This window comes from Prionailurus bengalensis, chromosome B1, assembly GCF_016509475.1.
Source record: "Prionailurus bengalensis isolate Pbe53 chromosome B1, Fcat_Pben_1.1_paternal_pri, whole genome shotgun sequence".
Lineage (NCBI taxonomy): Eukaryota > Metazoa > Chordata > Mammalia > Carnivora > Felidae > Prionailurus > Prionailurus bengalensis.
Genome location: NC_057344.1, coordinates 173,093,595 through 173,108,556, shown reverse-complemented (window position 1 = coordinate 173,108,556; position 14,962 = coordinate 173,093,595). Strand labels below are relative to the sequence as shown.

At 34.1% G+C, this 14,962-nt stretch overlaps 1 protein-coding gene across 1 annotated transcript in view; it reads left to right on the top strand.

Annotated features, from left to right (window-relative positions):
* UBE2K (ubiquitin conjugating enzyme E2 K) overlaps positions 1–14,962 on the top strand; it is a 72,713-nt gene that overhangs the window by 35,671 nt on the left and 22,080 nt on the right. Inside the window, exons 2-3 of the mRNA XM_043553190.1 lie at positions 5,845–5,938; positions 10,196–10,254. Of these exons, the coding sequence (XP_043409125.1) occupies positions 5,845–5,938; positions 10,196–10,254 (153 nt within the window). The remainder of the gene's footprint in view (positions 1–5,844; positions 5,939–10,195; positions 10,255–14,962) is intronic.

Below are 14,962 nucleotides of genomic sequence, written 5' to 3'. Positions count from 1 at the left end.
TTGCTTCATTTCTGCTCCTTTATTCTGTGTATTCTAGGCACATGGGTGGCTTTTCAATTCTTAAACATGCTAGGTCCTTTTTTGCTTCTGTTTTGTACAGGGTGGACTTTCTACTTGAAATGCCATCATTGGCTTTACCAGATTAAATCTTTTAATAGTAGTTTCCTCAGGGAAGCTTTTTCTTACTCTAAAGATTCCATCTTTGTTAAATATTACTCTCATGATATCCTGTACTTCATTTAATAATATTACAAATTATTGTTTAATACTTAAGAATAAAGGCTCTGTGGGAATAGGGTGGGTTAGAGAACATTTCTGGTCGATCATTTTTACCACTCAATCCCTGTTAGCCTTGTGAATAGTGTTAGCCTTATGAATAGGATACTCAGTAAATATTCATGGGGTTAATATGTTCAGAACTTTAATTATTCTGCATTATAGATTGTGTGAAGTATGTGATAGAAATTCACAAAGTAAAATTTAAATGACACACTGTTGTAATTGGAGAGGCTATTATTTCCTGGTTCTCTAGAGCTGTACTTGTCCAGTACTGTGGCCACTGGCCACATGTGACTTTTTTTCAAGTTTTAAAAAACTTTTTGAGTTTAAAAAATGTACAATTCAGTGGTTTATAATATGTTCACAAAATTGTGCAACTGTCACCATTATCCAACTCCGGAACATTTCCCCTAAAATAATCCTTGCACCCATTAGCAGATCTTTCCCATCTCTCTTCCCTTTCCTCTCCTAATAACCAATAATTTACTTTCTGTGTCTGCAGATTTGCCTATCACATGTGTCTTTTGAACACTTGAAATGTGGACAGTCCAAATTGAAAAGTGTTACAATTATAAATTACACACTGGATTTTGAAGATTTAGTATTTAAAAAAAATGAATATATCTCAAATTTTATTTTGATCATAGGTTAAAATGATAGTTTTATATATATATATATATATGAGATAAATAAATCATTGAAATTAGTTTCTCTACTTCCTTTACTGTTTTTAATGTGATTACTAGAAAATTTTAAAGTACATTTGTGACATACATTATTATCTATTGAACAGTACTGTTCTAGAACTTGCAGTTGGTAAGGGTCATAAATGTTCCTCATGGCCTTCTAGTCTCTTAGTTTCCATGTCAACCTGCTTTGGGTATGTGACATGCCCCAAGTTTCAGAGGATCTTATTTTATTTTACTTTATTTTGTTGAGAGTGAGTGGGGGAGAGGGGCAGAGGAAGAGCAAGAATCTCAAGCAGTCTCCACACCTAGTGCTGAGGCTGACATGGGGCTTGATCTCTTGACCCCTGGGATCATGACCTGAGCCAAAATCAAGAGTCAGATGCTCAGCCAAATGAGCCACCTGGACCCCCCTAGAATTTTTTTTATAACTGCTTGAAAGGTGGAAATCTTTCTTATTTGGGAGGGCCTTAGGATAGTAGGGGAAAGAGAAGTCATTTATATTAAATTATGTGAACATAATGGCAACTGTTAAATCTTAAGCCTCTGGGGCACCTGGGTGGCTCAGTCGGTTCAGCATCTGACTTTGGCTTGGCTCGGGTCATGTTCTCACAGTTCATGAGTTTGAGCCTCATGTCAGGCTCTGTGCTGACATCTCAAAGCCTGGACCTGCTTCAGATTCTGTGTCCCCCTTTCTCTCTGCCCCATCCTGCTTGTGCTCTGTCTTTCAAAAATGAATAAACATTAAAAAAAGATTTAAAAAGCCCTTTTAAGCCTGATTTCCAACAAATTAGGAAAAACTGAATTTCACATTCATTTGCATTACACCCTAAATTTTGGTAGCTGTGATTTTTTTAAACCTTTTTTTTTTTTCTTAAGTGAGAGTGCTAGCAGGGGAGAGGAGCAGAGGGAAGAGGAGAGAGAATCTCAAGCATACTGAGCATGGAGCCCAGTGGATACTCAGTCCCATGACCCTGGGATCATGACCTGAGTTGAAATCAAGAGTTGGGTACTCAACCAACTGAGCTACTCAGGTGTCCCACTACTTGTGATTTGACTAGGACACAAATTAATAGTTTCTTTACTGGATATAAGAATTTATTTATAATTTTAGGGGTAGTGTAGAGCTATATTTGTCTATCTAAATTTAGGTTGAAATTTTTAGAGTAAATTTTCCAGAGTAAATACAAGTAAGACTAATGTGACAAATTGTCCTTAAAAAAACATACAGTATTGGCTTTGGTGGAAGTTTTCTGCTCCAACATCATTGTTAAAAGTCAACATATTACAGTGTTAAATGACTATACATTCAGCATTTACTATATGTTGGGCATTGTTTTATTATACTGTATTAGTTCATTAAATTCCCCCATGAACTGTATGTAGTAGGTGCTTTTATAATCCCAGTTGACAGATGATGAAACTGAGGTACAGAGTGGTTAATTAACTTGCTCAAGGTCACATAGTAAGTTTAAACAGGTTAAATAATAATGTACTTAGAGCTTGTGTATGTATGTATGTATGTATGTATGTATGTATGTATTTAGAGGCAGAGACAGTGTCACTGGGGGAGAGACAGAGAATCCCAAGCAGGCTCCACACCATCAGCACAGATCCCCATGTGGGGCTCGAACTCATGAAACCATTAGACCATGACCTGAGCCAAAACCAAGAGTCAGACACTTAACCAACTGAGTCACCCAGGTGCCCCTGTACTTAGAGCTTTTATGATAAAATCTTTGTTTTTAGTTTTTCCTACTAGAATGTAAGCTCCAAGTGGGCAGGGACTTGGTTTTGTTCACTAACACTTGATATTTCTTTCTGGCATGTAGTAGAACCCAGGAATTATTTGAAAGAATTTTGTGATAATGGTATCAATTCACCAAAAGACTTGGCCTTGGAAATCTATTAAAACTGCTTTAAGTCCGCACCATTGCAAATTGGCAGTAATGTTAATTTACCACATCCAAATTATGTTCAACATTATGTGCTATTTTGCATATTTTCTGTTATATTTTAATAGATTATTTAAAAAATCTTTACTAGGAACTGTAGTTCTATTCATCTCTTTTCCTTTTATCTGTTAGAAATGCATTGGAGCAGCAAAGGGACATCAGAAAAATCAAGACCAGCAGAGGTGCCACTGTGTGTTTAGTTGAGTTGGCAGAAGGAGGTATAGAAAAGCAGTTTTGCAGGTGTTCTCACAAAAAAATGTAGTACAGTGATAACACATTTCTTCAGGGTTTCATCCAAAAGCCTTAGCATTCCTGGTCATTAAAATGAATAACACATTGTTTTGTTATTTATTTTAAGAAACAACATTTCCATTCTTAGACTGGAAACACAACTGTGAAATAAATTTTATAAAATAAGGCTTTGAAAGCAAAGGTTTTTATAATTGATACTGTCACTTCTATCCACAATATTCTCATTTAAATTGGGTATGTATTCTCATTTTACAGTAATAAAATTGAGAGATACTAAGTGACTTTGCTGAATTAATGCCACAAGTAAGTGGCAGAACTAGGATTCAACTCACATCTGTCCGACTTCCATACTTTTTAAAATACTGTCATTTTTTACCATTTTCCATCTTCCTTACAATACTTGAGTCTTAAGTGGGATTTTAAGTTAGTTTGCTGAGAGCACTGGGATCAGAATTTTGGATTGTGGAATAAACTGGATATTAAACTGTGGAGGTAACGAAGGGTAATTGTTATGTGATGGAAAAAATAAGCTGTGAAAAATCTGTCTTTAACTTTCCATTTTCTTTTTATCTTTGGTTATCTGCAGATAAGTACCTTACTCTAGACCATATAGGATGCTTCTTTATAATGGATTCATCATGGTGATTGTATTTTTTTTTTTAGCTAATTTAGTAAAATTTTCATACACTTATAGTGTACTTTCTCTAGAGAAAAGAAAAAAAAGACCCATTTTCCTCTAATTATAATTTGGGGGTAATGAGGACAGAAATAGGACAGAGGTATACTAATAAAATTAGTAGTTCTTATTTAGCATTTTACTAACTCAAGAATTGGTGGCAATCCAGAAGGCTGCTTTTCTAATTTCTGTTACCTCCTCTTTTCCTCCCAAAACTTTAATCGTGTCCTTTACTATCTTGACATTTTAGGGCTATTTACTTCTTTTTGGAAAGGGAGTACTGTGGGAAGCTATAAAGAACTTAGAAAGCATTGATGATGTGCAAGATCTAATTACTCTTATTTTACTTAGAACTGTCAGGGGAGAAATGGAAGTCCGTAGTTCTACTTGTGGCTTCTTAAATTGGTTAGTGAAAGTGTATATGGCGCCTCTGATTTTCATTTTAACATTATTCATTCCTGTGCATACTAGACGAAGTATTTTATCATTGGTAAAATTGTACATTTCATCTTCTGCAAATACCAAGGATGTTAATGATTTTTTAGGGCATAGGATAGAGTTTGCCATGGTATGTTTATAATTACTTTTAATTTTGGTATAAAATTAATTTCAGAAAAATATGAAATACTTTGATCCCAAATATTAAAAGGTTATTAAATAAAGCTAATTGTAATGTTTTTAAAATGCATAAAGTTTTAAAATCTTATTAAAAGATAAGATTAATTAGGAGTCATGTGAAATCTTTTAACATTTGGGTTTTAAGTTACAGATTTTTTCAGTACTTAACATTCTGTATTAAAACTTTAGCATAGCAAAAGAGTAAAAATGGTATTTTCTGTTGGAAGTTGGGGGAGGAAGGACCTTAAAACAGTAATTCTTACATTGTCATCCATTAACAAGTTTAAGAAGGTAGGTTTGAAATAAAAAAATTTATTATTGAAATCTTGTGAGGCTTTTTCCATAAGAGCAGATATATTGTGTCACTTAGGTAACAAAATATGAAGTCCTAACCAAAAAAATGAAAATGTAACTGATATATTAAGGATTTATGTTTTTAACAATTGAGAAAAGGAGATTTGCCATATTAGGAATATAGACCTAGACTAGTAAAGTGTAGTGTAGATTGGAAAATATAAGTGGAGAGCTTGTTTGCAGATGGGTACTTTTGAACATGAATGTGAATTCCACTGGAGGGTTTTCTGAATCATTTGAAGGTCACTGTTGACTCAGAATGGATTGAGAAATTGAAATGATACTATAGATGTGAAAGGACTTAGAGAAATACAAAGTGGGAAACAAATAGATATAGATAAATTTAAAAGTCTTTTGAAAAGTAGGTAGCTGCCACTGAAGTAAACTAAGCAGTTTAGCTTAGTTTAAAACTAAGCAACTTAAATTGAAGAAGGCATTAGATGATTCTAGTGAGGCATTGATGCTTCAAGAATTTTCATGGAAAGGGAAATTAGATGCTTGGAGTTTTCACCATCTGGGTAGATGGTATATTATTTCAGTTAACCTAAACATCTAGAGTTGTGGTTAGTTCAATTGAGACTTTATACACTAAATGGCTTTTAGTGACCTTGAATTTTCTGTTTATATGGATAGAATCCATGTAACCTGGGGTTGTAGTATAACAGCATTCATCTACAGATGAATAGATGGATCACTTTGGACTGAACATACATGAAATTGGCAAATGTAAAATAGGTGTCTGCTATTTTTGTCTAAACATTCCAGTAAAGTCAACAAGCCATTGTACTGTTCAAAGTGGTGTTATTTCATTAAAAACACTGAAGTGAAAAATTGTTAGTTTTTTGGTTTTAAATATTCTTAAAACTGGCTAATTAAATCCTAGAAAAGCACAGGCAATTATTTTTACTAGAGGAGATAATCAAGTTTATGAAAGAGGGTCTTCAAAATTTTTTATAGGTAATACTTTAAAATAGGCTTTTTTCTTGCTGATATGACTAACATTTATTTTCTGTTTATTTTTAAGACGAGCAAAAATCAAATTAAAGTAGATCTTGTAGATGAGAATTTTACAGAATTAAGAGGAGAAATAGCAGGACCTCCAGACACACCATATGAAGGCAAGTACTTTTTTCTGTATCAAAATATTGTGTGTATTAGAACTTGTCTGAAACATTAAATCAGAATAATCTTAAGCATCCTTAAACTACATGGAAGGTAACTTCATTTGGCTTAGGGTATTACAAGAATATTTAAATAATAAATTTAGGTATTTATATAGACTGATTTTTCTTATTGAATTTTAGCTAATTTTTTTCTTTCCCCAATATAGATTTAGTTAGGGCCAAATTACAGGTTATATAGTTAGAATTTAACAGGGGAAAACATCTAGCATGTCAAGCTTCTAATTTACATGGACTATAGATGCTCAGTTATCCTTCATATGGTATCTATAACAAACCTTGCCTTAAATTTCTGACTGATAAAACATTTATTAAAAAAGCTTCCCTCCCGTTTGTCATTTAGCATTTCATTCATTCGTTCGTCTTCGTACAGGCTGTATTCCAAATATTTAATTTTCTTTATTCAGGAAAGCTTTGAGTGATCGTTTCAAGACACATAGAAAAGAAAGGAGGCAACTTTGCTGAACTTTGTGTTCACAGATTTAGTCTGTAGCTACTTTAGACAGTGGAATTGGGTGGTAAGATAGAAGGAAGCTTTATAGCTTTTTATTTCCTCATTAGGCAAACCTTCGGTAATGAATATTATTATAAATTTGGGTTATATAGCATAACCAAGGTTCTTGCATATAATAGGCACTCAAATGTATGGTTAATAGAAATCATATAACAGAATTTGTAGTAGTAGCATTTATTGACTTATTTTTAGAGCTTTACATGTATTTTCTCATTTAATCCTTGCAACAAACCTTATGAGGTAAGTAGTTATCATTGTTTCATAGATGAAGAAATTTAAGCTCAGAAAAGTAACTTGTTTAAGGTCACACATCTAAATGGAACATCTGGGATTTGAGTCCTAATAGCCTATGACTTCAAACCCTATGTTTCTAATTACTTTCTGCTTTCAAATGAATGAAGATTGACTGAATATTGGAAGTGGTGGTTATGTCTATTTTGATTGGGGCAGTCTGTAATGAATAGTTAACCAGAAGTTATCAGAAAACCAAAAGTTATCAGAAAAATTCAATATTCTAGAATATCTTTCAATTTTCATTTAAATTTTTAAAGACCCTAGGATGTCTTTAGCATATTCTACCAAATCTTAAATGATAAAATTTTATTTTCTGTTTTATAGCTCATAATTGCCATTTCTTGACCTCATTTAGTTTTAGATCGTTTATTGAGTGCCTCCCATATGCCAGGCCTTGTCTGGATGCTTTCATGGATGTTATTCATTTAGTCCTTTTGGCAGTCATTAGGTGGAAAAGAGATCTTTCGTTGTCTTATAAAAATCAAGTTCATCTTAATACTAGATGTTGTATGTAATGATGCACTAGCTTCTTCTTAAAGGCAGGCATTGTAAATATTCTTGAATTTTTTAGGTTGTTTAGGATAAAAGACAGTACAGCAGTAGCATTATCATTCTAGAACTCTTCCAGCAAACTGGTATTTATAAACAAGGCACCTCCTGAACCAAATTAGATAGGTAGAATGTTCATTATTCTCTTAGCAACCCTTAATAAAAGTAGATGAATTTTTAGAAATTGGATATAATACTCATTTGTAGTAATAATGTTATATGTATATATGTGTGTGTATATATATGTACATACATATATATACACACACACACACAAAACATATTCTTTATTAATTGGAAACAAGTTTGGTCATATTTTAAGTGTTTATTTCTCCTGCTGCCACTAAGTGAGACATTAATGTTGATAAGACTGGTTGGTTTGTATTTTTGTTTGTTTTTTGATAGACTAGTTTTAATATGCTTTTTGTATAAATTGTATTCTTTTTATCATAAAACTATTGAAGAAAAGCACTGAATATTCAAGGGCATAAACTTAGATACTATTTTTGAGACATGAACATGAGGAGTATTTTGATAATATTTATTGCAGGGTTGATAGTTTTTGATAGTTTTTGTTTTGTCTTTTAAACCTCAATAGCTAAGGCAAGTGTTTCCATGTAGAATGTTAAAACGTTTATAATCATCATTAACTAATGAGGCAACTATGTTGTGTTAGAAGTAACCAGATTGAAAAGTAGAATACCCATGGAAAAATTACTGTATTGCACATGTTATTTAACTCTCTTTTCTTCTTTTGCCTTAAGAGCTGAGTGGCAAAGGAGCAATTTAGTTCTTGAGCCTTTTTTCCTAAGAGGAGTTGTGAATTTATGGAATAGTTGTTGATATTTTAAAAACCTTACCCCTTCCCTGTCTTCCTTTTAGATTAAGTTAAATTTAAAGATTATAAAGTTTTAATACCTAAAGCTGTTCTTAAAGAAGAAATGATTTATAGCGAAAACTTTTAATATGAATAATGTAGTTATAAAGTTGTCTTAGTTCTGTCACTCTGATATATTTATATCCAATAATATTATGATTAGTGTTAGTGGTTATATGTTGAAAGTTGTCAGAAAATAAGGCAAGACAGAGCATATAAATGGCATGTAGAGTAAAAATAGGATTGGGAGACTCTAGTCCACTATTTACATAGTATATCTGGGCTCTCATGCCCCTAAGAGAGAGTTTTGGACATTCAAGAAGGAACAACTTTATATGAAAGGTTATAGAGACCATAATCTAGAATTTATCAGAAAAAGTAAGATTCTTAGGAAAAAGAGCCTACACATTAATCAGGACAAATTTATTATACTTCTATTTGAAGCTATCATTTGTAACTGTAAATATAAATATAAACAGGTGTGTCTGTATACACAAAACTTTCTCAGGTACTCTTCTCTTACCTATCTTGTTTGTTTCTTTTGTTTTGACTACTTTCCTTTATGTTTATTTCACTGTTGCCATATGCTTTGTGATTTCAGGCACATGCATCAGTTCAACTCATGCATCAGTCATTATGGGATTCCATTAAAAAGAATTAGCAAGAAAAGGGCTTGAAGAAAGTGGTTATGAAGTGAATTGCTCTTTTGTTTTTCTCCCAGATCCACATTCATCTATTCTTAACAATGGAGGAAGTGGATTTGAGAAAATCCAAGATATACTGAGAATGGAATGTATGAAATTTTGAAGTTAATAAATGCTAGTGCATAATTTTTGTTTTATTTTACTTTCATTATAGAAAGTTTAAGATACATACAGAAGACAAATGGTATAATGAATCCTTGATATACTCCTAATCCAGCTTTAATAACTATCAACTCAGGGCCAGTCTTTGATCTTATCCATCCCTTGATTATTTTGATGCAAATCCTACGCATAGTTTCATATGTAAATACTTCGGTAGCACAGTTTTACTATGTTTTAGAATAATGAGTATTCTACATTAACGGGTCATAAAATCTTAGGATTAGAAGGTTCCTTAAAGTTAGGATTCAAATTCACCCTCTCATCTAGTGGAAGACTTCCCCTCCAGGGTTTTTTGAGAGACCATTATCTTCCCCTTGAATTACCCCAGTTAATGGGAAGCTAGATAAACTTTTTAAAAATACATATTTGGCTGCTAGTTGCTCAAGATAACTTCAAAACAGAAAGTTGCCTTCTGTTTATATATTACTGGTTAGAACCACCTCTTTTGTTGTGTTTAAATACCTATTTAGAGGAAGATAATAGCTTTTTGTCTTTATGCCTATCTGTTACTGTCGAATTTTATTTTTTAAATTTTAACAAGAAGTGTCGGCCTTTAATTTAGGGCACAAGTTAAAAGTTTGGGGCATTTCTGCATGTGAGAGAACCAGTTAGAAGTAGATTTTTTCAGTTTATGACATAACCATATGTCCTTTTTCTCTGTACCATCTCTGCCTTTATACCTCCTTACTGTTTTGGTTTGTTTTTTTTTTTTTTTAATTCCTTCCATATTGTTTGTTATTTAGCAACTCTTCTCAATGTGGACTAGAAGAAACAAAAGGAGACGGGACCTGTATTACCTAATTGTTCCAATGAAGCATTGGATTGTCTGTGGATTTAATGTATTCATCTATCTCCAGTCCTATTATTCACTGATAAGCTAATATAGTTATATACAATGGCTATTTTATATGCTTTAAATAACCTTTAAAAACTAGTGTTTTTTTATTATTTCCTTTTTGGGTTTCAGTGTTAAAATGAATTTGTTGTAATTGAATATAAAGTAGTACATGTTTTGAGATGTTGTATCACTGTATTTGGCTTCACGAATTTGACATGAGCAGCATTCTTAACTTTCTGTTTTCCCCGTTTTTTAGGAGGAAGATATCAGCTAGAAATAAAAATACCAGAAACATATCCATTTAATCCCCCTAAGGTATTGTAAGCCTATTTTTTGTGCATGAACTTCTAATTTTTTTTTTTTTTTACCCATTTAATTTATATTTTGGTGCTTACTAAGATTACAGCTTTTTGAGTTGTATGTGTAAATTTAGTGTGGACAAGATTTCAGGTAATGGCAGATGGTTTGCTTCTGGAATTAGAATGGAAAGCAAGCTTACTCAGAGGCAGCTAGTAATGGCTCTAGACAGGAATAGGAGTTTCATCTGACAATGGCTTAAATTCTAGGTCTGGAAAAATTGGCAGTGTTCCCAAATTTAGCGAACCCTTATACAAATTCTTACTTGCCTTGAAGAAGTATTTTTTTAGGGAAGAATATATTCTGAATTCATTCAGTAGTCATTTGAGTACTGTGTGCCAGTATAGCAATAAATAAGACATACTGCCCTTCCTTTCATGGAGCTCACATTCTAGCAGGAAAATAAAATTACAAACAAACAATTGTAACTGGTGAATGTTAAAAGACAAAACAAAATGCCCTGGGTCATGTATAACAAGGGGAACTGAATTAAAACTTATTTTTTCACTAAACAGCTTCCTTTATTTTATTTAAAATTTTGTTTTAATGTTTATTTATTTTTGAGAGAGAGAGAGACAGAGCGACAGAGAGACAGAGCGTGAGTAGGGGAGGGGCAGAGAGAGAGGGAGACACAGAATCTGAAGCAGGCTCCAGGCTCTAAGCTGTCAGCACAGAGCCCGACGTGGGGCTTGAACTCACAGACTCTGCGAGATCATTACCTGAGCTGAAGTCAGACGCTTAACCAACTGAGCCACCCAGGTGCTCCTGAACAGCTTCCTTTTAATCTTTTGCTGTCATCACTTTAGTTAGGCATTCAACTTTATTACTTTTCCTGTTTTGCCTATTAAATCACCTTTCTATCTTTGCCACTCCTGTTCATTCTTTGCACTGCTGTAAATTTTCTTAAAGTGCAGTTTTGATGTTTCTTTTCTTTCTTTGTTACCAAAGTCTAAACTCCTTAGCTGGGCATTTAAAACCTTCTACAGCTGGACCCCAATCATCATGTACTGGAATTTATTCAACCTGTTGGTTGTTCCCATTTAAGAAAAGACATGGTAATGGAAGTTCCAGGATGCGTTGGGGTCACCTACCAAGTTTGGAGCCTCTATTATTCTGTTGCTTATGTACATCTATTTTCTGATAACACCAGTTTGATTTTTTTTAATTGTCATAAAACACACATAAAATTTACCATTTTAACCATTTCTTTTTTATGTCTTTTTTTTTTTTTTTTTTTTTAACGTTTGAGAGAGTGCAAGTGGGGGAGAGGCAAAGAGAGGGGACAGAGGATCCAAAGTAGGCTCTGCGTTGTCAGGCTTACAGCAGGGAGCCCATTGTGGGGCTCAAACTCATGAACTATGAGATCATGAGCTAAGCCAAAGTGGGAAAGTCAACTGGGCACCCCCCATTTTAACCATTTCTAAGTGTAATTCAGTGGCATTAAATATATAGTCACATTGTTGTGCAGTCATCACTACCATCCATTTCCAGAACTTTCTCATCTTAATCTGTTAAACAGTAACTCCCTATTACTTACCCCATGCCCACAGCTCCATAGGCAATGTTCTACTTTTTCTGTATGAATTTGACTATGTGAGGTACCTCAATTAAGTGGAATCACACAATATTAGTCCTTTTGTATCTAATTTCACTTCATATAATGTCTTCAAGGTTCATCCATATTACATACAGCATGTATCAGAATTTCATTCCTTTTTAAGGTTAAATAGTATTCCATTCATATATGCTACGTTAAAAAAAATTTTTTTTAACATTCATTTATTTTTGAGAGAGAGAGAGAGACAGTGCAAGCAGGAGAGGGGCAGAGAGGGAGGGAGACACAGAATCCAAAGCAATCTCCAAGCTCTGAGCTATTGGCTGAGAGCTCATGACCTGAGCTGATGTTGGATGCTTAACCGTCTGAACCACCCAGGTGCCCCTATATATGCCACTTTTTTAACCATCAAGGAAGGAATATTTTGGTTGTTTCTACCATTTAAGCCTGGTTGATTCTTTTTTCTTGCTTTTTTTTTTTTTTCTAGTATAAAAGTAGTTTGCGCTTTTTGTAGAAATTTGAGAAAATTACATATTGAATTATTTTAAAAAACATTTTTCAATATTAGCACTTAGAGATGGCCACGATTATTAAGTTTTTATCTTATATCTGTGACTTAATTTTCATCCTCATCCTGGTTGCCCTCCACTGGTTTCAATCTAGGTTGCAGTGTAATCATTGGAATGAATAGTCACTTGAGGATACTTTAAATTGTTGAATACCATAAATTTAACAGAAGATTTTATTTTTTACTTTTTTTTTTTAAAGTTTATTTATTTATTTTGAGAGAGAGGGTGAGTGGGAGAGGGGCAGAGACAGAGGGGGAGAGAGAAGAGAGAGACAGAGAGACAGAGAGACAGAGAGAGAGAGAGAGAGAGAAAGAGAGTCCCAAGCAGGCTCCACGCTGCCAGTGCAGAGCCTGATGTGGGTCTCAGACTCCCAAAACCATGAGATTGTGACCTGCTGCCACTTAACTGACTGAGCCACCCATGTGCCCATAAACAGATGTTAAACGTTTAGTGATAAGGTTGCCCTCATAGCCTACAAAAATTTTTTAATGGAAACAAGGAGGAAGAAAGAAAGAAAAGACCTCAAAAGAGACTGCCCTCAACCACTATATTTTTTACCATTAAATAATGGCAGTAGCAGCTGTCACTTGGTTTGTGCCAAAAATTTTATATGCCTTTCCTGCAACAGTGTTTATAATAGTCCTAATAAATGAGGGAACTGAGGCCTAGAGGTTAAATAGAACACAAATCCCATAAGGCCCAGTGTGCTCCACTTTTTTTTGTCTTAATGAGGAAGGAGTGAGTCATAATCTCTAAAGCAGTAAATATGACTCCACCAAGAACAAGAGCAATTCACTGAAGTTCAGATGTACTTCAGCCATTTAACTGGCTTTATGATTTATTTTAAGAAATCTCTGTGCCCAATGTGGGGATCAAACCACAATCCTGAGATCTAGAGTGGCGTGTTCTAAGTGAGCCAGCCAGTCATCCTTGGCTTAATGATTTTAGGCAAACTGTCTTAACTGCTGTGTGCCCCAGTTTCTTCATCTGTAAATCCTCCCTTGGGATTATAAAGATTAAAGGAATTAATCCATGTGAAAATTATTTCAATAATTCTATCAAACATTTTTTCACATATTTGATACATCTGACATCAAGATACACCTTTCAGTGGATGTGATGTCATAATTTAATTGGCAGAGTTTTTTTCTTAGGGTACATAATCTAATGGTGTATTAAATAATTCATGTACCTGAGATTTAATGAAATAGTAGTACTTAACGACTATGCCTACACAAAGTAAGCATTATGTAAATATTAGCATTAACCAGCGACTGCCACTCTAAAAGGCCCTTCTTGAAGCAGTCTGTTGGCTTCCCTCTGTGACATCATTTGAAAATTCAGCATTGACACTTAAATTTCCTGTATAAATTGAAATTCTCATTCATTGCCGGAGGGAGTGTAAAATGTTGGAGTTGCTTTGGTACATAGTTTAGTCAAAATGGTTAATACAGGGTTAGCTTATTCTACTTCTAGGTATCTACCCAATAGAAGTGAAAACATCTGTCCACATAACTTGTACATAAATGTTCATACCAGCACTATTCATAATGACCCAAAAGTGGAAATGACATAGATGTCCATCAACTGAATGGATACACAAAATGTGGTAGGTTCATGCCATGGGATATTATTTGTGTTATAAAAATAAATGAAGTACTGATAATGTGGTACAAGATAGATGCACTTTGTAAACATCATGCTACATGAAAGAAGCCAGACACAAAAGGCCACACATTGTATGATTTCATTTATATGAAACATTGGAAGAAGCAAATCCATAGAGACAAAAAACAGGTGGTTGCTTAAGACTGAGAATATGTGTGGGGCGCCTGGGTGGTGCAGTCGGTTAAGCGTCCGACTTCAGCCAGGTCACGATCTCGCGGTCCGTGAGTTCGAGCCCCACGTCGGGCTCTGGGCTGATGGCTCAGAGCCTGGAGCCTGTTTCTGATTCTGTGTCTCCCTCTCTCTCTGCCCCTCCCCCGTTCATGCTCTGTCTCTCTCTGTCCCAAAAATAAAAATAAACGTTGAAAAAAAAAATTAAAAAAAAAATTAAAAAAAAAAAAGACTGAGAATATGTGAAGGAATGGGGAGTGACTGCTGATGGTTACATAGTTTCTATGTGAATATGCTAAAAACCATGGAGTTGTGCACTTGAAATGGATAAATTGTGATCTCAGTGGAAGTGTTTATTTCCCTCTATAGTCTTATATAGCTCCAAAGTGATTGCGTAGCCCTGGCTCTGTTTCAGGCACTTGATATTTTATTTAATCATTGAAATCACTGTTTTATAAACCCTTTTCTTATTAGCACAATGGAAAAAAGAGACTCATAATCTAAGAACAGAGTTCATGTTGCTCTTCAGACCACAACTGTCCTAATTCCAGCCATCGCATATTGGGGTACCTTCAAGATTTAGAAAAGTCTTCCTTCAATCATTCAAATGTGTCTCCCTCTGGCTTCAACTATTCAGTCGTAGTTATAATTTAGTATTATTTTAAATATGGTACTCATTTATGGCATTAAGCTTTCGCAGTAAATG